This window comes from Siniperca chuatsi, linkage group LG13 (assembly GCF_020085105.1).
Source record: "Siniperca chuatsi isolate FFG_IHB_CAS linkage group LG13, ASM2008510v1, whole genome shotgun sequence".
Classification (NCBI taxonomy): Eukaryota; Metazoa; Chordata; class Actinopteri; order Centrarchiformes; family Sinipercidae; genus Siniperca; species Siniperca chuatsi.
In genome coordinates, this window is record NC_058054.1 from 20,553,811 (window position 1) to 20,574,861 (window position 21,051).

The 21,051-nt window shown below is 40.1% G+C and overlaps 3 protein-coding genes across 5 annotated transcripts in view; all 3 read left to right on the forward strand.

The window, feature by feature from the left end:
* The first annotated feature begins 136 nt into the window (after window positions 1-136).
* LOC122887524 (3-keto-steroid reductase/17-beta-hydroxysteroid dehydrogenase 7-like) lies at window positions 137-8,531 on the forward strand. 2 transcript variants are annotated; one of them, XM_044220825.1, is made up of 10 exons: window positions 137-338; window positions 2,223-2,426; window positions 2,579-2,671; window positions 2,823-2,937; window positions 3,743-3,937; window positions 4,704-4,808; window positions 4,919-4,975; window positions 5,065-5,163; window positions 5,361-5,497; window positions 6,188-8,531. In XM_044220825.1, the coding sequence occupies exons 1-9, from the start codon at window positions 304-306 to the stop codon at window positions 5,493-5,495; spliced, it is 1,038 nt and encodes a 345-aa protein (XP_044076760.1). In that variant the 5' UTR covers window positions 137-303; the 3' UTR covers window positions 5,496-5,497; window positions 6,188-8,531. The 2 variants fall into 2 exon arrangements, 1 of the variants encoding a protein (XP_044076760.1); XR_006380564.1 differs by lacking the exons at window positions 5,065-5,163; window positions 5,361-5,497; window positions 6,188-8,531 and having other exon boundaries at window positions 4,732-4,808.
* Window positions 8,532-9,696: 1,165 nt separating this feature from the next.
* Window positions 9,697-17,796, forward strand: serbp1b (SERPINE1 mRNA binding protein 1b). 2 transcript variants are annotated; one of them, XM_044220822.1, is made up of 9 exons: window positions 9,697-10,110; window positions 10,906-11,089; window positions 11,406-11,546; window positions 11,991-12,062; window positions 12,477-12,551; window positions 12,858-13,035; window positions 14,524-14,592; window positions 14,905-15,093; window positions 16,101-17,796. In XM_044220822.1, the coding sequence occupies exons 1-9, from the start codon at window positions 9,855-9,857 to the stop codon at window positions 16,158-16,160; spliced, it is 1,224 nt and encodes a 407-aa protein (XP_044076757.1). In that variant the 5' UTR covers window positions 9,697-9,854; the 3' UTR covers window positions 16,161-17,796. The 2 variants fall into 2 exon arrangements, with proteins under 2 accessions (XP_044076757.1, XP_044076758.1); XM_044220823.1 differs by lacking the exon at window positions 9,697-10,110 and adding an exon at window positions 10,220-10,376.
* Window positions 17,797-18,673: 877 nt separating this feature from the next.
* The window catches only part of LOC122887523 (UDP-N-acetylglucosamine/UDP-glucose/GDP-mannose transporter-like), a 3,731-nt gene continuing 1,353 nt past the window's right edge, over window positions 18,674-21,051 (forward strand). Inside the window, exons 1-7 of the mRNA XM_044220824.1 lie at window positions 18,674-19,095; window positions 20,068-20,101; window positions 20,193-20,279; window positions 20,391-20,458; window positions 20,561-20,632; window positions 20,735-20,803; window positions 20,909-21,011. Coding sequence (XP_044076759.1) covers window positions 18,785-19,095; window positions 20,068-20,101; window positions 20,193-20,279; window positions 20,391-20,458; window positions 20,561-20,632; window positions 20,735-20,803; window positions 20,909-21,011 — 744 coding nt within the window. The 5' untranslated portion in view covers window positions 18,674-18,784. The remainder of the gene's footprint in view (window positions 19,096-20,067; window positions 20,102-20,192; window positions 20,280-20,390; window positions 20,459-20,560; window positions 20,633-20,734; window positions 20,804-20,908; window positions 21,012-21,051) is intronic.

Consider the following 21,051-nt stretch of genomic DNA (forward strand, 5'->3'; position numbering starts at 1 on the left):
AGTTATAAGACACACAGAGCATACCTTTCTTAAGCGACACTTTCAATCGTTGCGCTCTTTTATCGTTTTGGGCCTCTTCGCTCTCCGTAGTGGAAGCTGATTGGCCAACTGTTTGCTGACATCCAATCACACCACATATCTACTCGTGCATATAGGCTGATGTTTTCTCAGCGGAATCGGACGATGGGCTGTACGTCCCCGGTTAAAGGGAGTTCATAACTGGTTTGGGACTTGTTTCTGTCCCAACTTGTTTCTGGTTCTGGTCCTGTTTTCCCCTCCAGCCGCTGCTAACTCCGGCCAGACATGGAGAAAGTTGTCGTTGTAACCGGCGCGAACAGGTGGGTCCATTGAAACTGCGTTTTAACGATGTATACATCTCACGAACGTTAGCTGATAAACAATGTGAGTGTGAAAATGTGAGTCAGTAATGTGTTAACTTAGCGGCAGAAACGCTGTGGCTTGACTGAAAGAGAGAGAGAGAGAGAGAGAGAGTCCCTCCTGTTGAGAGATTAACGTTAACTGCTAATGCGATAAACTGACTGTAACGTTAATAATGTCCTTCAGTCCGTTATGTTTCTGCATCAGACATAAACACAATCAGAAAATAACATGACAACATTACAGAAAAGGCCAAAGTAACAAAATATATTAAAAGTAAAAGAAATAAATAAAAAGAAAGAAATGATCAGTAGTGCGCAGTTTATCCATATACATTAGCTAACAAAGCCGCACAAAGCATTTAATTAAAAAGGTCAACTGATAAACTGGGCAGGCCGATATATGATATTAGCTTCCGGCTACTATATCGGGAACTTACTGATGTATTTCAGCTTATAAGTAACAAGAATTTACAGTACAGAAATGCAAACAATCTGTTTAATGTCCCGCTCCCTAGGCTACATATCTTGGTCATAAAAAAAAAAAAAGTAACGATAGATTTATCTAAATATTTTCTCACTGGATTAATGAAACTCAAATATCTATTTGGTTATCAATACAACAGCTAGGCGCTGTGACCTCCTAGAGACTAGGGCTGCACGATATGGTAACAAAATGATTATTTTGACAGATATAAGATTGCGATATGATTCACGATTAGTGGAAATGATCATTTTGCATCACAATTTTCATTTTCACTGAAAAAACTTCTTACATCTGGAGAACAAGATTTGCACTTTATTATAATGCTGTTTTGTCACACTTTTTACCTTTTTTATCAAAAAAATTGCAGCTCCTGAGATTTGGATATTGCGCTCGGCCATATTGCCATTTCGCTAAAATTCTGGAGACTCTGTGTCTGGATGACACAGAAGTGGGCTGCTGGATAAACTGTTGCTCACCATGAAATAGCTACAGCACTTAAACACAAATTGTCGCTTTTACATTTCTGTTTGTGTACAGATTAAACAAACATGTTAATTAGTGAGCTTTAGAGGTGTTCATATGAATTTTTGAGAGAGCCAGGCTAGCTGTTTCCCCCTGCTTCCATTCTTTATGCTAAGCTAGGCTACTGGCTTGTTGGCTCCAGCTATAAAGTATTCCTTTATGTCAATGCTTTGTAGTTTAAAACAAATAGAGTTCTTGTGTTGAGAAAAATGATTTTTCAGATAGTATAAACCCCACATCAACCCCAAGTCTCTTAGTTTTCCCTTTATTGCAAATGTTATCATTTTTACATAAAAAGGGCCCTTGAAACCTTTTAACAACTGGCTCTTTGTGGGCTTTTCCAAACCACAGCAATTGTATATTTGGCGTGAAGAAAACAAAAACGTACCGTCTTTTTTTCTCAATCCTTAAGTTACATAGAGTAGGAAATAAACCAAGGAAATACAACGTAGGGCACAAAGGAAGATTACAATCAACAGTAAGTGAAGCAGAAAACACTACTTCCAAAAGTCTTTAACAAAACATTCCTATGAATAATGATACAGCGTCCACCTGTCCACTTTACATTTAATGCACTGGTCTGGGGTATTTCCATCAGAATTATGTGACTTACAGAGCAATATAGGTTCTTATTATCCACTTGCATTGTGAAAAAAATCTAACTTGAGACTGCTAATGTTTCCGATCTGCCTTTTATTATTTCTTTTCCAATTGTTACTCCAAGATAGTCCTCACTGTTTACCAGTTGATTTGCTCAGTATATCTGTGTGATCACAGTTCCTTAGGGAAGTTTGTTTACATGCTTGTGTTTGTCTGCCATCTGTCACTTTATGCAGCGGCATTGGCCTGGCCCTGTGTGAAAGGCTGCTGACTGAGGGCAGCCAGCTTCGGCTGTGTCTGGCCTGCAGAAACATGCAGCGGGCCGAGGCTGCCCGCTCAGCTCTGCTGACCTCTCACACCGACGCCCATGTAGACTTGCTGCACCTTGACGTGGGCTCTGTGCGGTCAGTGCTCGCTGCTGCTCAGGAGCTCAAGGCCAGGTACTGATAACAAGATACAGAGACATCGTGACACTGTTGATACACTGCGTTTTACAGCTCCATGTTCTCTTCGCCCTATGGTTTCTACTATTAACTATGAATGTGGAATTGAGATTGATTCATCTTTCCTGCACATTTGTGTTTCTGCACAGGTACAGCAGAATTGACTGTCTGTATCTAAATGCAGGAATTATGCCCAATCCTCAAGTGGATGTCAAAGCTTTTTTCAAGGGTCTGTTCTCCAGGTAAAATTCCAAAGCCAGTTCCTGGCTTGCTTTGATTTGATTTGTGTCTTTTTATTTTTAATTCATATTGGCTTAAAGCTTGGTTGCTGTATACCAGTGCAACTTGTCCATAGTCTATGCTATTACGTAATAGTGTACCTTCTCACTGCAGGAATGTCATCAACATGTTTGCGACAGCAGAGGGTCTCTTAACGCAACAGGACCGCCTCAACTCAGATGGTCTGCAGGAAGTTTTTGCCACCAACCTCTTCGGCCATTTTCTCCTGGTACACCACAGACTGCATACATACATGAAATCTAAAAGATGCAAACAAATCCCTTAATTTGGCATAGTATATATAGTCCTCAGTATCATATGTTGTTGCGACATTGTGTGCATATTCCATATGCATCTGCAATACCTTACCAAATGCATATACTACTACACTGTTTGGATGGATAAAATCTTCTATCACTGTATAAGTAATGTTATATTGTTAAAGAAAGAAATATTGTGATATAGTATATTTAATGGAAAAACCATTGAGAAATGCAGGTGTCTTTTGATTAAGGCGGTGAATTGATTACCTGACAAATAAAATTGATACAAAAGTCATGTACATCCAATATTGTCATAAAGCCTAATACAATCAGAGGTATTAGAGGGATAGCTACCTCTGTAGAAATGGTATGGCTCAAAAAGAGGCTGACAAATTTCTGTCTTAAGTTTTATATTGTAATCATATCTTAAAAACAGAAAAAAAACACTTTTTTCTCCCGCCCTTTCCTTTGTTAATTTGAAGCAACAAGTTAACTATGTGATTGCTAAACACTATGATGGTGTATGTGTAGTGATGGAGTTACTCATGTTCTGCAGTGTTTGTTTTTTTTTTTAATTGAATAAATATTCTTAGTAGAATATTGCCGCACTTTAATCCAAGAAATAACCTCAATCCATTATGTGTCATAAAACACTTGTAAAATTTTATTAAATGTTTTTTTCACATCTGTGACATTGTATTCTAATCTCTGTCGTCATAACCCATGTGTTTCACCTGTAACAGTTCTGATGTCCTGGTCTCTGTGGTCTAGATCAGGGAGCTGGAGCCTCAGCTGTGTCCAGCAGGTCACACGTCCAAGATAGTGTGGACCTCCTCCAGTAACGCCCGCCGCTCTGCCTTCAGCATCGAGGACATGCAGCACAGAAATGGGACGGAGCCCTACAGCTCCTCCAAGTACGCATCAGACATGCTCAGCCTGGCGCTCAACAGACACAAGAACAGCCAGGTTTGTGTGTCACACAATCTGCAGATTACTGATTCAGTAGTGACTATTACTTGCTTGCGTTGACGTCCGCTCACATTCAAAAATTCCAGAATTGCGAAATCTCACAAGGTCATGGAAATTTGGATGGGAGAGCAGTAAGCAGTCTTAGGAGGGTTTGTCATATGAAGGGGGAAGGGTCATTCCAAACCAGTTAGTTGGGAGTGGAAGTATAGAAAAGTGTGCATAAAATGTTTTCTACATTTGCTTTTTCACTGCATTTTCATGTTGGGTTTATACAAGATCACAGAATAATTAGCAGGTAAAATCAAAAAGCAAAAAATTGATATATTCAGTTGTCTTTTAATCATTATCCTCTATAATAGTGCATGCATGCTTCAATTTCAGATTCTGCACATCGTTTCTTTACTCCTCGTAAAGTAGAGAGTACTCCACAGCTGTGACTTCATGTTTAGTATTTATGTTCATGTTTATGCAGTTGATGTTTTTTAAAGTGGTCATTGGTCATGGGAGACTGTATTGAAGAGAAGAGCAAAAATAAAAATCGCATAACTCTGTTGTAAAACAGTAGGTGTGCCCAGCCGACGTTTCACTAAAATGTTCTTTACCGTAAGATATGGACACAACGAAGAGAAACAAAAAAGAGGGGGGAAAAATAAGCATAATTGATAGAAAACCACTTTTTATTAAGGCAGGGTTGAAAAACACCTTGCATATCTTAAACGTTCATCTGTTAGTTTAAATATGTGTTTCCTTCACTTTGTGACAGGGGATGTTCTCCTCTGTAATATGTCCAGGACTGGTGATGACTAATCTGACCTATGGTATCCTCCCCTCCTTCTTCTGGACCCTCATCATGCCCATTATGTGGCTGGTGGGTGAAGCTTGATTGTTTATTCTAATCGTCTCTGTTTAACATTGGATTGGAGTTGCGTATGAGCTGTCTCATGTTATTGTCACATATTTTCTGTTTGTGCTGAACAGATTAGGATCTTCACCAACACGTTCACACTTACACCATACAACGGAGCAGAGGCACTGGTATGTTCTGTTGCTGTCCATATAAAAAAATATCACGTCTCTACAATGAGTGCACTATAAACATGAAGTCTTGCTCTGGCTTTTCACAGCACTGGGTGTTTCTTCAAAAGCCAGAGTCTCTGGACCCAAGAGCAAAATATCACAGTTTAACTTCAGGACTTGGAACAAACTACACTCAGCCTCGACAGGTGAGCAACCACAGACATACTGCTCATGGGAACCTGAGATAACCTGAATCTTAAGTGTCCATAATTAAAATATCCATAAGAGAAACTGGCATCCGTTTAGATGCGTTTTATGGAAAAACCAAGCAGGACAACCTGGAAAAGCAAAGCTTTAATAATAAAGTGTGACTGATTTTCTGTGTTTTCTGTTCATGTTTCAGATGGACATTGATGAAGCAATGTCTGAAGTCCTCCATTCGAAACTTCTTGAACTTGAGAAAGTAGTCAGAAGAAAACTGAGTGAGAGAAATGCTGACAAGGAAGCTTATGGACAGTACCTCAGGGAGATAGAGTAAACATGAGTCTTTTGTACGGGAAGGTTTTGCGCTTGAGAAATGGACCATGTGCAATTTGTGATGAGAAACAATAACAAGAGCTCTTATTCTTTTCATTCTTGCCAGTTGTACCATTTAATTATGTCTCTTTGGCTTAATGTGCCTTTTTCATATTTTAATATATTCATATTAGAAATACATATTTCATATCTTGAAAGATTGGTCATTCACAAACCTACCCTAAGATTTAGTAATTCAGTAATTTTCAGTTCAATTTTATTTATATAGCACCAATTCATAACAGAGGATAGAGCAGATCTAGACCGTAATCATTATAATATTATTTACAGAGCTGCAACACTTCCCACCATGAACAAGCACTTGGCGACAGTGGCAAGGAAAAACTTCCTTTTAACAGGCAGAACCAGATTCAGGGTGGGCAGCCATCTGCCTCGACCGGTTGGGTTGAGAGAGAAAGAGGTGGGGGGGAGACACTTTTGTTTGTTGCTGCATTTTTGCAATAATGAATCTCAACAATTTTTATTTTATTTTATTTTTTACATTTTTATAAACAGTAATGTTTGGGTCATCAAATGAACGTGGGATCAGTAACCAGCAGGAGTCTCATCTGTTGCTGCTTCCTTGCTGTAATGTAGATAGCTCTGCCTGCTTGTGTGTCTTCACCTGATAGCTGTATCATGTTTCTTCTACAGCAGGCTTCTTACCTTACAAACTTGCCATTGACCGACCACCAACACTACCATCAGCTGTCATCCGTGGCTTCTTCTACCACAAATCATACATTACGATGCACAGTTAGCTGAAATGAATGGCTTGTTTCAATAAATTAAACAACTGCTGAGGTCTGTAATAAGTGTATGAATAAATCAGGTGTGAACTGATTCACAAGGGTGAGACAGTATAGTGTAATACAACTCGTCCTTTCACAATCTCTTACGCACAAGCTTTGTTTTACTGATTTCCTCTCACTGAAATTTAAAGTTGAAGTGCTTCAAGGCAACATCAGCAAAGGGTTTTACTTACTAAGCTGCTTATTGCATGAGTTGTGTGTGGCTTTAGCTGTTCCTGACAGACATACACTGCGGCCACACTGATTTGGAAGTTATTTGCCTCTAACGGCTACTTTTTCCTGCCCTTATGTCTTGTAAAACAATCAATCCTGCATTAACTTTCCAAATGATCATTTCCAGGAAACGTTAATATAAATTTAGTTTAAAAAAAAATTCAACCTGCAAGTTGCTCTTTAAAATGCTGCTTACATGTTAACGCATCAATAAAAATAATCTTAACGATACTGTGAAAGGAGTCACTTTGCATAATGAGTCTTTCCACTTTTAATACTTCAAGTACGTTTTGCTGATAATACTTCTGTACTTTGACTTAGATAACAATTTTATTGGTTCCTTCCCACTGAGCTATTCCTTTTAACTTAAGTAAAAGATCTGAGTACTTCCACCACTGCTGGACAGTTATTTCAAGTGGTACCTCGAGTTATAGCTCATATTCCTGTTGTGCCTTTTTTGTCATTCTGAAAAAGTTCATGTGATGTGGACCTGTGCTGTGACTTGATTTAAAAGAACAATTCATACAATTATTCACAGTGAAGTTGATGTTTCACTGGTTGTTTCGTCTGTTTTTTTACTTATGAAGAGGGTGTTTCAACTGGTGTATAAAACTGGTGTTTCTGGTGTTTCTGTAGCTAAACACAAAGGACAGTGGTGTCTTTGTTACCCTCTAGTTTAGTAATTACCTGCAACCATTTCTGTTTTTCATTTTGAAATCAATTCTCGAATAATAAGTCTGTCAGTGTCAGTAACATAAGACATAAGGGATTTCATCACTGAATGAAACATCACTTTTGGTCTGTATCTTTGCCTACTTCCAAATAAGATCTAAGTGTCTGCTCTCAAGCTTGAACAGAGTCAAACAAACAGATTAGTCCCACGTTAGATTTCCATCTTTTTCTGTTCAGAAGATTTTGTATCACTTGTATCACAAAAGTGGTTCCCAGCATTAAATACCAAAAATAAAACAAATTCATATCAACTGACATACATCAACCCATTTTCTAATGAATCACTGTGACAGCCCCCTCAATCTATGTTCTTTTGCTTACAATGCATATTGACAGGATTTGTTGGTGTCCCACCTTGAAGTAGCTACAGCTTTACCCTGGCTTATATAAATCAATCACACACACACACGTACACACGTTAAGACTTTACATTCTTATTTCCATGGGATTAAACACAATCTTGATAGTGCAGCACAGTGGTTGCAGTAGGGCTTTGGATTATTGTTTTATTATTATTTTTACCTGCACTAGGTCAGTGTAGACTCAAGTGATTCATGAGTCACAAAATGTGACCAACATGTCCCTCATGTAGTGTGTAGGTATTTTGGCATGCAGAGGGTGGAGTCATCAGGGATATCTAAAGGGAACAAAGGAGCATGTTGAGGGAGGACTATTTCTGTTTCAGTGTGAAACATCCCTGTAAGAAATCTAGCTGTCAAATGTATTGCACCTTGGGATATATTCAACAGAGAAATATATGGACATTTTGCATTGCTGATCAAGTGAGGAATAATATGTGAACCTGTTTAAAGTACATGCAGCATATTTAAAAGAACTCCCTGACAAATATATTGCAGGGTGAATTTAACTTGGTGTACCTTCATACTGTAATTCAGCATTGGGTGTGACTTATCTTTGCTTATCTTTGTCGGCTTGGATTATATTCAACGGCGACTTGTGTTTACACTTGTTTACTGTATATTGTGTGAAAAATTCCTGTACATCTCTGTCAAATATATTGCAGAGTGAGGACTCACTTTAAAATATATCTGACAGAATCCACAAGGGAACTTTTAACATTTATTTTGAATAGAAATAAGCCATCATTTAAATTGTTTGGTTTTTTTTGTGCTTATGGCTCTCCTCTTTCACACCTCCATCCATCTTTTCATCTGAACATAAAAAATCATTCTAGGCTTTTAATTGATTTCTGAGTAATAAATATAAACCTTTTAAACCCACCTCTAGTCTTTTGTCTCTATTAAAGTTTGTCAATTGGACACATTTTTGGTAGCTTTTTATCCTGTATTAGTCTCATTTAAAATGTTTTTTTAAAGTGTTTCCTTAAGTAAAATTACATTTGCCTCACTTTCTTTTTCAGTAAAAAGATGTAAAAAAAAAAAAAAAAAAAAAGCAAAAATAATGAACATATCAAAAAAGAATTTGAGACCTCATGTGCTCATGTTCTGATTATTGACAGCTTGCATTGATGATTTCAAGTGTTGGTCATCTTTGCAGTGCCAAACCTGACTTCATACAATCCTGTCTTGCGCTCATTTAGTGGAGAATAACATTTTGACTCTAAAACTATGGTTTATCTTAGTTTTTCCTTAATTATTAAAAAGCCTTTTATGTTTAAAGAACAAATCCTTGTACTCATCAGATCCAAATATGGCACATTGTCTTAATTATCCTTATTGTCTAAGAATCCCTCTTTAAAGCCAGTCAAGTAACCCAACCTTAAGCAGATTCTGAATAGGGTTTCATTCTTGACATCCATGACTCGACAGACACGCCTCAAGTTACATGAAGAAGCGGCTGAATTGATCTTCAACCAGCGTGACAGCGTTGTCAGTGCTGTAGAGCTGCCTCTGCAGAGGGCGGACTTGTCAGATATGTTACCACCAGCTGTTACTCAGCATGCCCCTGCTGGCCCTAAACACACTACTTGAGGCTTTTTATAAACAGACAAATCCCACTTAGTCTTATGATATGCGTGTCTGTGGCATCAGCATAAAGTCATTATAATATAAAGTTATAATAGCAATAAAATAAAATAAAAGTCCATGTGGAGCTTGCTCAGGCACTGTAAACAAATACAGATATTGGTGTTTGATTTTAGATTTGTGTCAATATGTACTTCTTTAGGCAAACAATGGAATATGTATTTAATAATAACATGCATGCACATTTTTCTCACGTTATTTTCCTATAGTTGTGTTTTGTTCTGTACTCTTTGCAAAGACAGAGCCTGGTGTTCTGCAGCCGCATAACTCGCCAGTTTAATGTGAGCCTTTCGAAAGCTTCCCTTGCATGTGACGTCCTTTCAGAAATTAAAACCCGGATTATTCTAAGAGGACATGAAAGCACATCGTTACATAATGTAAATAAAAACATTGCAGCCACCGTGTGTTCAGATTGGTGCACGCTGCGCGATGTCCCGGATGGTGCTCGCACCGGAAGAGAAGGGGCAGCTCTCCCAGCCATCTTGTGGCAGCATCTAGCGAATTGTTCGCATCAAGCCTCGTAGAATCGGAGGTGAATCCCGCTGAAGGGGCGCCATCATGCCCGGACACCTGCAAGAAGGTTTCGGCTGCGTCGTAACCAACCGGTTCGACCAGTTATTGGACGATGAGTCCGACCCATTCGAGATCCTGAAAGCTGCTGAAAACAAGAAGAAGGAGGGGGCCGCTGCTGGGTCCACCAAGACCGCGGCTCAAGCCGCCAAGCAGCCGAAGAAGGAGTCACAGAAGGACAGAAAGAACCCGCTGCTGGACAAGAAGGAGGAGTCGCAGGCTCCGGTCCCCCTGAAGAAAGAAGGTAAACATTTTCTCCTGCTCTCTCGCTAATGTGCAGTGCATGTTTGTTTTCATCTTTTTCGCATCAACTGTCATGTGCAGCTCCTGTTAGCTGCGTTAGCTGCCGCTGCTGGTCTGAGCGAAACACAGCGTGAGGTCAACCCCCCCAGACTGAGGTTAGATAGACCCGCACCGGGTAACGACGGAGCTCAGGTGTATCTGCAGAGTCCTGTGCACACTGGGGAGCCTGTGTCGCAGAAATGGTTTCCACTAGAATCCGACGGGAAGGTGAGGTGTTTGGTTACTGTCTGGTGGACGCTGCTTTATGCTCTATCTGCGCAGCTCTGTTAGCAGCTGCAGGCTTTGCAAAGCAAATACGCAAGATATTCACGTGCGTGCTGAGAAAACTAGACACACTGCACATTGTTTGGATTGATGATGTCTCCCCTGAGTCAATACTTTAATTTTTTTTTTTTTTTTTGTCAAGCATAACATTAGTCGTCTAAAATTGAGTTGAAAACAACAGCACCGAGTTAATGGAAAGAGAGGCCCACTGTTATCCAGTAGTGTTAATAGTTGCAGTAGTACTGTCAGTGCAGCGTGCTGTTGTTAAAGCTGCTGACAGGAGAGGAGAGGAGAGGACATCAGGAGCTTAAATAGTTACTTTGCATGGCAGCACGTTCCTGCACTCAGTGGTTTAAAACAGCAGGTGTCTGTCAGTGGGCACAAACGACTACATCAAGAAATGATTACACCAATAGAAATTACTGTCTTCTGGAGGTTTGACTCCCTTTGTGTATGCTCCTGTTATTGTCAGGTATCAGGCGGGTGGGCCGAAGACCAGACCAGCAGGGCCAGCCTGGTTCCCAGCATCAGGGTGGGCAGGGTGAAGGGCGACCTGGAGACAAGCGGCCGGACCGGAGACCTCCCCGCGAGCGCCGCTTTGAGAAGCCGGCCGAGGACAAGCCTGAGGGAGGAGGTGGAGAGTTCTCTGCAGACAAGTGAGTATGTGTGATAAACGATGAAGAGCATATTTAAACATGCTGATAAGCTGTCTGGTGCGATCACAGGATCATTGTGGGGGTGTATGCAAGTGTTTGATATCTTAGCTCACTTAACCTAACATCACCACTACAGCCATCTGTAAATTTCTACTTTGTGAAGCTGGGTTGCTCTCTTTGACATTTATGTTAAAACCACTGACATTTAGAGCACATGTGCATGTGTGTCACATGAGCTTGTAAAAATAAGTGCTGATCACTCCTGATAAGGTCATGTTTACACACTCTTTTTTTTGTGTGTTTGTGTGTCCATCAGGCCTTCTGGAGACAGGCCCCCAAGAGGGCGTGGTGGCGGCCGGGGTGGGCGTGGTGGAAGAGGAAGGGGCATGGGCCGAGGAGACGGCTTTGACTCTCGTGGGAAACGAGACTTTGACAGACACAGCGGCAGTGACAAATCGTGAGTCAGTCCTGAACTGAGACCTTAGACCAGTGAAGCCGTAAATAGAAATTACTACTTAACCAAAGCATCCTGTTCTTGAATCTTTGTTGTTTATTATCAAGAGATCCCTTCTTAAGCTCTCTGCCAATGGTTGCCAGGACTAGGTGGCAATGTTAACAGCGTTTGTGTTTATTTGACACCAAAGCCTGACTGACCTAAAATGTCTATTGGCAGTTATACTTAATAGTGAATAAGAGTCCAACCCACATGGCATCTAAAGAAAGTATTTCTTAATGACGTCTCAGATTTGGATCAGCTGTAGCATTTTCCCCCAAAGTTATGTACAACAAGATACTTTTGACTACAGGTCAAGGGCTCTTGTTGGTTTCAGAATTACTGTTCAGGATTTTTTAGACTGCATACATCTGTGTGTGTGTGTGTTTTCCTTTCTGTTTGCTCCAGCAATCAAAAAAATGAGGAGAAGCGCAGTGGCAGTGGCTCAAACAACTGGGGCAACGTGAAGGATGAAGTGAGGTGAGTTTTCAAGAACAGACACATGGCCTGTTTATCTCAGCGTTACTGTCTGCAGGATAGCGATGCACATCTGATATTTGTGCAGACTGTGATTACTGTGTGTGGCCCATATAAAGCAGCTCTATTTAAGTATTTAAAATAAACAAGTGCACCAGTTTTAATGGACCATTTTACAGAATAGTGTCTGGTACATGCGCCACGCGAAAGATGCAGGTGTGACCCTAAATGTGTTCACTCTGAAATGTTTACAAATCAGTCCTAGCATTTTATTGTTCTAGTAAGTGTGTAATGGCATTAGATAAAATGGATGCAACACACAGTATAGAGCTTGGAAAGGTACCACTAAGAGATCATGTTTCAGCTGGAGGAAGTGTATCAGTATTGACAAGGTGGCTGTTTATCTTTTGTTCCCAGTGAGGCTGAACAGACTGCTGCTCCTGAGACGACCCCAGAGGGAGAGGAAAATGCACCTGCCAGCTCGGAGAACAAGTGAGTGTCTGATTCGTGCCAGATGTTCAGGTTTCAGGTGATATTTAGATGTTCAGTAAAGGAATCCCATCTGTTTTAACAACTCCACAAAACGTAGTTTGAAGCGTCAGTCGTATGCCATCACACTGGACGCTGTCCTGTGTCACAAACCGTTTCTCTGCATGTGCATTTTCGTCACAAAGCTTTAGTGCAAATGGGATCAACATTGTCGCTGACCTTTTTGGCCTCAGGATTAGAGAGCATGTATAGAGCTAAGAGGATTGGCTAGTTTAAGGTCCTACATTGTTGTGTGTGCTGGCTTTCCAGGGAGAACGAGGTTGATGAAGTTAAAAACGAAGGCCCCAAAGAGATGACCCTGGACGAGTGGAAGGCCATGCAGGACAAGGAGCGCACCAAGGTGGAGTTCAATATCCGCAAGCCCAACGAGGGAGCCGACAGCCAGTGGAAGAAAGGATACGTGCTGCACAAGTCCAAGAGTGAAGATGTGAGTATGGTGATCTATGATCTTATGGAGAACAGAAACCTTTTCTCCCCTGCAGCTCAGCCATTTAGTTTAAATGCTTTTCACTTTACCCACTGCAACCGCCTACACCAGCTCTGTACAGGCTCATGTTTCAGCTCCATCACACATACGTCTCTGAGCCCTTTTTAGTCTTTACAGGGTTGTTTTTGTACCCTTTGACTTGGATTTTTAACATTTTAACCAGGCAAAAATAATATACTGTTGCTTTTTAAATGTTAAGCATAATGATTTAATAGGTTAACAATGAATTTATTTGTTTATTAAAATGTTCTAGCACAGAGCAAAAAAACAGACAACAGGAAATTAGCAAACATAAGAAACTTAAAGGTGGGCTATGTGACTCTGGAGAAATCCAATACCGTGCTATAGAACGAACAGCAACACAGCAAGTAATGTAACTAATGTTAGCTAGGTTATGGGTTAGCAAATTGTCACTACAGGTGCTGCTGTGAAGCTAACAGCCGGAGAGGACGAGACGTTTCCCAGAGCCAGCACAGCAGCTCCAGACAGCGATACTCACAACTCTCCTGCTACTATAGCTAACATCACAACAACAGCTTATCTGGGCAAGTCATTTAACGTTACCTGCCACACAAATCATGGCTGGAATAGTGTTGTGTGGCCCGATCTGATCCACTTTGTTAATTTCCCACTAACAGTGCCAGGGGCTGTGTAAAAAACGCCAGAGTTTTTTTTTTCAGCGCACACACAGAACAGACAGCTAGCGGACCGTGAGGAGATATTCGCTGAATTTGACAAAAAGACGTGTAATAGATTGGAATCGCATACCCCACCTCTAAGCACCAATAAAGGTTTTATTAAACTGCAACAAAGAATTGTTTTTATTATCAATTAGTCAGCCGATTATTTTCTCCATTAATTGTATTGTTTGTAAAATGTCCGAAAATTCTAAAAGAAAAGTGCATCACAATTCCTCCGAGCCCAAGGTCATGTCTTTTTAAAATGTCTCGTTTTGTCCGACATAAAGTCTAAAACCAAATAATATTCCATTTGCACTGATACAGAACAGAAAAGTAGCAAATCCTCAAATTTAAGAAGCTGGAACCAGCAGATGTTTGACTGAGACAATCTATTATCAATTAATAATTAATTAATAGTTGCAGATACATTTTTCTGTCATTTGAGTCATTGATTAACCGACCAATCGTTTCAGCTCTATTTTTAATTGTGTATTTGGAGGCTGCTAACTCTGATAACCAGTCTGGACTCTGTTCTCCATACATGTGCTTTACTGAAGTACTGCTGACGATGGGCTGCTGCCTTTTCAAACATTGTTCCAAAGCTGACCGCCGTATTACCTTGGGCTCTGTTTTGTTTTTGTTCTGTGTAGCGTGCACAAACTTGGTTTCAAATGCACATCCTTGTGTGTCTCACCAGCTCATCTGACATTATTATATTAATGAAAAACCTTCTGTCTTTAAATTTCAGAGGCCTGTTGGTGCTTTGATCGACGCCGCAGAGATGGAAGCAGAATCACAACAAACTCTGTACCACAAGGTGCCTGCAGCTCTCACACTGGTCTTTCATCCACACAGTCCATGAAAACATTCAGTGTTAACAATCTGTACAAAAACCACCTGTTAGAAAATGGTGAGTGGTTTAATACACCTTTGAGTATTGAAAATGGTTTATTAATTTTTATTTTGGGTGGCTCCAGAGGAAATGAAGAATCTAACGAAAGTGTTGGTGTTAAGCAGCTAAGCGACACTAAAAGAAACACAAAGAGTGCACATGTTCACTGGTTTAAAAACAAACCTCTCCGTACAGAGTACAGTCAATGTCTAACATACCGTCATCTGTTCTCATCAGCAAGCAAACGCTGACGAGTCCAGTGACCACCACTTCCGCAAACCAGCCAACGACATCACATCTCAGCTGGAGATCAACTTTGGAGACCTGGGCCGCCCTGGCCGCGGGCGTGGGGGAGCTCGCGGAGGCAGGGGAGGCCGCGGTGGGGGAGGCAGCAGGACGACACGCGGGGGAGGACGTTCCGAAAAGGTAACAATAAAAGCTGTCGTCGCTGCCAACAACAAAGGTTTAGTGTCCCTCACAAAAGATTTAACTAACTGACTCTGAACAGGCTGTAAAACCACTGACTTGGAAAACATGTTGTGGAACACTAAGGCCCTGAAATAACAGACCAGTGACCGCATGCTCCATGATGCAAAGCTCAGACTGACCTCGTGTCATTGGTGAGGTGGATTTGTGTCGTGATAGTGCTTAGTTGTGTGAACTAGAGTTTTTAATAAGTAATAATTAACGGTGTCAAACCGAAGTACTGAAAATTTATATTGTTTGTTTTTTTGTTTTGTTTTTTATCAATTTTTCTTCAATCAATGGATTAGTCGATGGGGGGCGGAATCTGTATGTTATCTCTAGATTAACTAAATCGGCCACAATGCACTCTACCTGGTAGCCAAGCAAATTAATTCCTGCAGTTTGACCATTTCTTTTTCACACGTAGCTATCAAGTATGTCTATCAAGTAAACTTACATACAGCAGCAACACACACACACACACACCAGTGAGGATCATGCTGATCAGTTTCTCTTGACTTTCCTTCAATATTACAGCATTAGTCCAACATCGCCCTGCCTGTGGTGGTAGCCACATTAGCCGCGCAGCATGCTAAGGCCGGTATTGATCCATCATTGAGCTTGAACAGTTATCTAAGTATTATAAGCATAAACCTAGGTACCATATTAGCACTAGCATTTAAAAAAAAAAAAAAAGCTCACCAGCTAGTTGCTAACTTTATCAGCCAGACAGGACAGTGGGGTTTTGAGTGAGATTTTACAACAACAACGAAAAAAATGCTAAAATACTCCGTAGAGCTGAGGGGAAGTGTAGATTGACAATCATCTGTGGGTTCATCATCACGAGTGAGACCTTTTCATATGCAAGTAGTAATGTGATCCATTGTTACTATAAAAGTATTGATTATATCAGCTTTAATATAATCGCTCTTAACCATGTGCTGGTTTTTGTGTGTTTGTTCCCCCAGGCTAGTGGAGTGTCAGTCCCCAACGTGGATGATCCTGAGGCCTTCCCAGCTCTGGCCTAAAGGCTCCTTTTCCACCACCAGCCCACCCATCAGCCCTTCCGGGCCCCTCCTCTACGAGGCTTGCATGCTTACCACATCTTCAAGTATATAAGAAAACAGAGAAGAAAAAAAAGATTTTAAATGACAAAAAAAAGACTGTCATCCCATACCACTCACACCACCAGAGGACTAAAATTTTAAAGGAGAACAAAAGACCAAAAAAAGGCGGAAAAAGGACCTCTTGTTACACTGAAGTTTTGTATTTAGGAACATGAAAGCAGGGATGTTTTCATACTTTTATCTTTTTTTTTCAGAGATTATGCATATTTCATTGATTTTGTTTTTCTTTTTTTTTCCTTTTTGTACTGCTTGAATTTATGCATTTCTGCGATTAGGTTGAAGTGTGTGTATCTTTTCCCCTGAAGCTTTTGTGCTGTTTTCCTCATGACTTGAGCTAAGTATTATGGGGTCATCTTAGAAAAGACTTTCTACTGGAGTTTTTCTTCCTAGTAATACACACTGATGTGGTAGCACTACACTACATAGAAAACTTGTACTAGATGTCTGAAGTATGGCTTAACGTGCATTTAAAGGGTAATTGCTCTGATCCTGAGAACCCATCCCTTTGCGAGGCACAAATTCAGGATGGGTAACCAGGCAAAGTGACTTCCTACTAAAGCTTGGTATTTTTCTGCTTGTTGTGCAGTGAAAGTAAATGCCTCTTTTCCTTTATTTTTCTTTTTTTTTTTTTTTTTTTTTTTTTTTTTTTTTTTTTTTTTGGTGGACCAGTGGTTAGAATTCCTTTGTATCCCCTGATCCAGATGTGCTACCTGTGTTTTCAGGGTGTCCCAGGGCCCGATGTATATCTTTAGGCTGGTCCTTGTAGGTCATACAGACTGTGGACTACTTGTAACTTCAGGACCACTAAGCAAATATTGTATTTTTTTTTTTTTTTTTTTTGGTTAAGGATATGTGTGTGCGCTTGTGAGTGTGTGCAGCAAAATGTGAGGTTGAATGTGTGAATTTGACAGCTAGTTACTTAGAATTTAAGTATTCCACTGCTATGAACTTGCCATTCTCAAACCAGAGACTGCAAGTTCTCGTGTCTTTTGAGAAGTGATTGTTGAAATCTAGGTGAGAATGAATCAGACCATGAACATATCTTTGCTCGTAGAGTATCTGTAATGTCTTTCAGCTCTCAAAGCACTTGGTTTTATCGGCACCAGTCCTCTGAAGATTCTTTTGCCCCTAATGTAAATCATATTTGCTGTTTTATTGTGTTTTTATTTTTTATCAGTGCAGAAGCACCAATGCATAATTTGTCTGAAAGAAATATCAGCTGTCATTGTGGAACAATCATGAGCTACAGAATGTAATGTAAGCTAATGTTGCTTTTAGCCACCTGTGTCAGCATTTCCAGTGAGCTTTTTCTTTTAATGATGCAGGTATATTTCACATTGGGTTGGGGGCGGGGGTTGTGAACATGATGGAGTGAATTTAAAGCTTTTCATGCTGTGCTCTGCAAAGACTCGCTGGTGATGCACTGATACAGACGGCTGGAGCAGTTTTCTTGTAGGACTGTTTGAGCCACATGACGGTGAAACTTTCTCTGCAAACATCCCTGTTCTAATAAATTGCTTTAGAGGTGTTACATGTATTCTGCCAATGGCCGTTGGATTGTTTAAAATCAATACTGTGATTTTTAAAGGTGTAAACAAATGTGCTGTGGACTTAAAATTACTTGAAGCATAATGAAGCTGTAGTGATTTCAGTGCACTATTCCAAGTTAATCCCATATAAACTTGCGAGGGAGGTAAACTGTCCAGAAGGGTTTGATTTACACTTAGTTGCCAGTTTATTTGTTACAACTAGCGAAACAGCTAAAACAAGCAATAAATCCTACCTTTCATGAAGGTTATAATGTTGAGGCTGTAGTTTGAGGTACCTTTTATAAATTTTAAGTGTATATTATCAATTTATTATTCTAATCTAATATTTAGGCTACTCATTTATATAAATTGGTTGGAGAGAATTAATTTAACGCAAAAGCACCACAAACTAAAGCCTCCAAAATGACCATAAAGTTGAGTTAACACCTCTAAACAGATTCAACAAAAACAATAAACTTTGTAAAGGTCGGATAAATGCTGCTACAGGGCTATTGTATTAGACTCACTAGTTTTAGCTTGCTGTACCTAATAAAGTAGCAACTTAAACCAGCTCACACGTAGTTAAATTCGTTTCGTGTATATTGTCTATTGTTTGTAAATGTAACTTAACGTTTTTGGCTACAGTTTCACAAGTCTACCAAATTATTATTTGTCACTTCTATGGTGAAATTTTAGACCAAACTCGGTTTTGAAAGATGTGCCTGGCGTTCACCTGATCACGTGCGGTCAGAAATAATTGAGGCTCTCCAGAGTAACAACCTTTTGAACAGCAAACATAGTACAATAAGTAGTACTACATTAAATGCTTTTTATGTCAAGTAGAAAATAGACGTTAGGAGGTATTATGGCGTGGTTACATTTAGTCTGCTTTGTATTTAGCTTTCGAGGTAATTCAAGTAGCTAAGTGTAAGTCTTACAAGCTATCAAAGTGCTCAGTTGTACTGCTGAATGTTCAAAGTGTGTAGTTGAATCGAGATGTTTCACTTCTTTTCATTTCCGTCATCGCCGACAAAATGTCACATCCCTGCGGTTGGACAGTTGTGCGCATGTGCAGCATGTGTACTAGTACTCGCAGGCTTCCGTTTGAACTTCATTGATATGATGGCAGAGATCAACAGACGTCGACACGAGCTCGGCGACAGAAGCTCGTCACCTGAAGGAGCATCCGAAAAAGCCACATCCGGTGACGGCTCCACGGTATTTCTGAAACTGTTGGCTGCGGGATTTTACGGAGTCAGTTCATTTCTCATCGTTGTTGTCAACAAAAGCGTCCTCAGCAGCTACAGGTAAAGGTGCAAAGTACAAGCAACAGTTAACAGGTACAGGGAGCTTCTTTTCGGACACTTGAGCCATGGCAGTTTTAACGATGGGGATATGAAGGACAGAGGAGACCAACTCAGTTTTAGACAGAGAGAAAAATGTCTTCCTCAATCTGTTTGGGGCAGGCAGTGTGTGTGTGTGTGCGCACTTCTAACAGTTTGATCACTGAACAGAGCCGTAGCCAGGATTTTGGATAACTGAGGTCATATGTCCCCCAACACACCCCTCTAATTAATTAGAGAAAAATTAGACAGCTTGAAATGAGACAGCTAGATTTTGAAAGTATCAAACCGAAAAAAATCCCACCCTGACTTTATGGCTCTTCTCTACTTGTGCTACTGTTAAACTAAGTTTTTACCATTTACTATTATGTTGTCGTTGTCTCTTATGGCTACAGTGGCTGTTAATTAGCAAAAGTTACACAGTTCCGCTTAAAATGATAAAAAAAAATTAAGATATTTATTATGCAGCAGAATGACCCTTGTCAGTGTTATATAGTATTATATATCATACATTTGGATTATTATTACTGAACTACAATGTAATTGTAAATAGTGGCTTTTTAATGTAGGTGGTTGAAGGGAAGCTAATTCTAACAATTTATATAATGTTGGATAGCTTAATTTACTGTATAGCAATGCATTCATTTTTATATGCTAATTATAGGTTTTTAAAATTGTAACTGGTAGCTTTAACAGTCAGATAAATGTAGTGGAGCACAGTATAGTATAAAGTAGTATTCATGAACTTTCATTCACTTAAGTAAAGGAGCTCAGTCAAAATTGTGCTTAAGTACATAATTTAGTAAATGTACTTTGTCACTTTCCATCATTCATTCTACCTTATGTTGTGGTGCAAAATATGCAATGCTGAAATGTCTTCAAGTATTTGCATTATTGGGTAATTTTCCTAATTCGTACCATTATGTTTATTTACAGATTTCCATCGTCAACATGTGTCGGAATCGGCCAAGTGAGTTTGTCTTGAGTTGAGTCACAGGTACTTCCTGTTCACCTAAACAGAGCCTGACATACTGAGTCTCCCTGCTTCAATGACTCTGCAGATGCTGGCCACAATTGTAGTTCTGAGGATTGGGAAGCTGTTGGGCGTTATCTCGTTTCCAGATATGGATTTGAGTATACCACGCAAGGTGAGACTCCGAAGTAGTTCTCTCACTTGGACTCAGACATGATAATAAGAAGAACCTCGTATTAAAGATCAAAACCACTGCTTTTTACATTTGGTTTGTGTGTCTTTCCAGATGTTTCCACTGCCTCTGCTGTATGTCGGGAATCAAATATCAGGGCTGTTTGGGACACAACGACTGAAGTTAGAGCGTGTTATCTATTAATTGGCGTATTATTATATGATATGAAACATCATTTCCTTAAAATGAAACAGCAAAATATACCACGTTTTCCTTTTTCCTAGTTTACCCATGTTTACAGTTCTGAGGAGGTTCAGTATTTTCCTTACCATGGTGTTTGAGGGACTCTTGCTGAAGTAAGTTGAGCTTCACGTTTTCTCAGCACCATTTAACAAGAACATTCTTGCAGCTGCAAATGAATGATTTTAATAACTGCAACCCATTTCCTCTCCTCACAGAAAGACCTTCTCTACGCCGGTTAAGCTCACAGTGTTCACTATGATCGCTGGTGCTTTTATTGCTGCCAGGTGAGATGGCCACATACAAGTATACCCACGCACCGACATGATCCAGTTCACAGGCAGCGTGTGTGAGCACGCATCTGACTCTCCGACGCGTTTTGTGTTTTGTAGCGCTGATTTAGCCTTTGACCTTGAAGGATACGTATTCATAATGCTGAACAATGTTCTGACAGCGGCCAGCGGGGCGTATGTGAAGCAGAAACTTGATTCCAAGGTGAGCAGAAATGCTAATCGTACTACCTCACTGCGTGTGT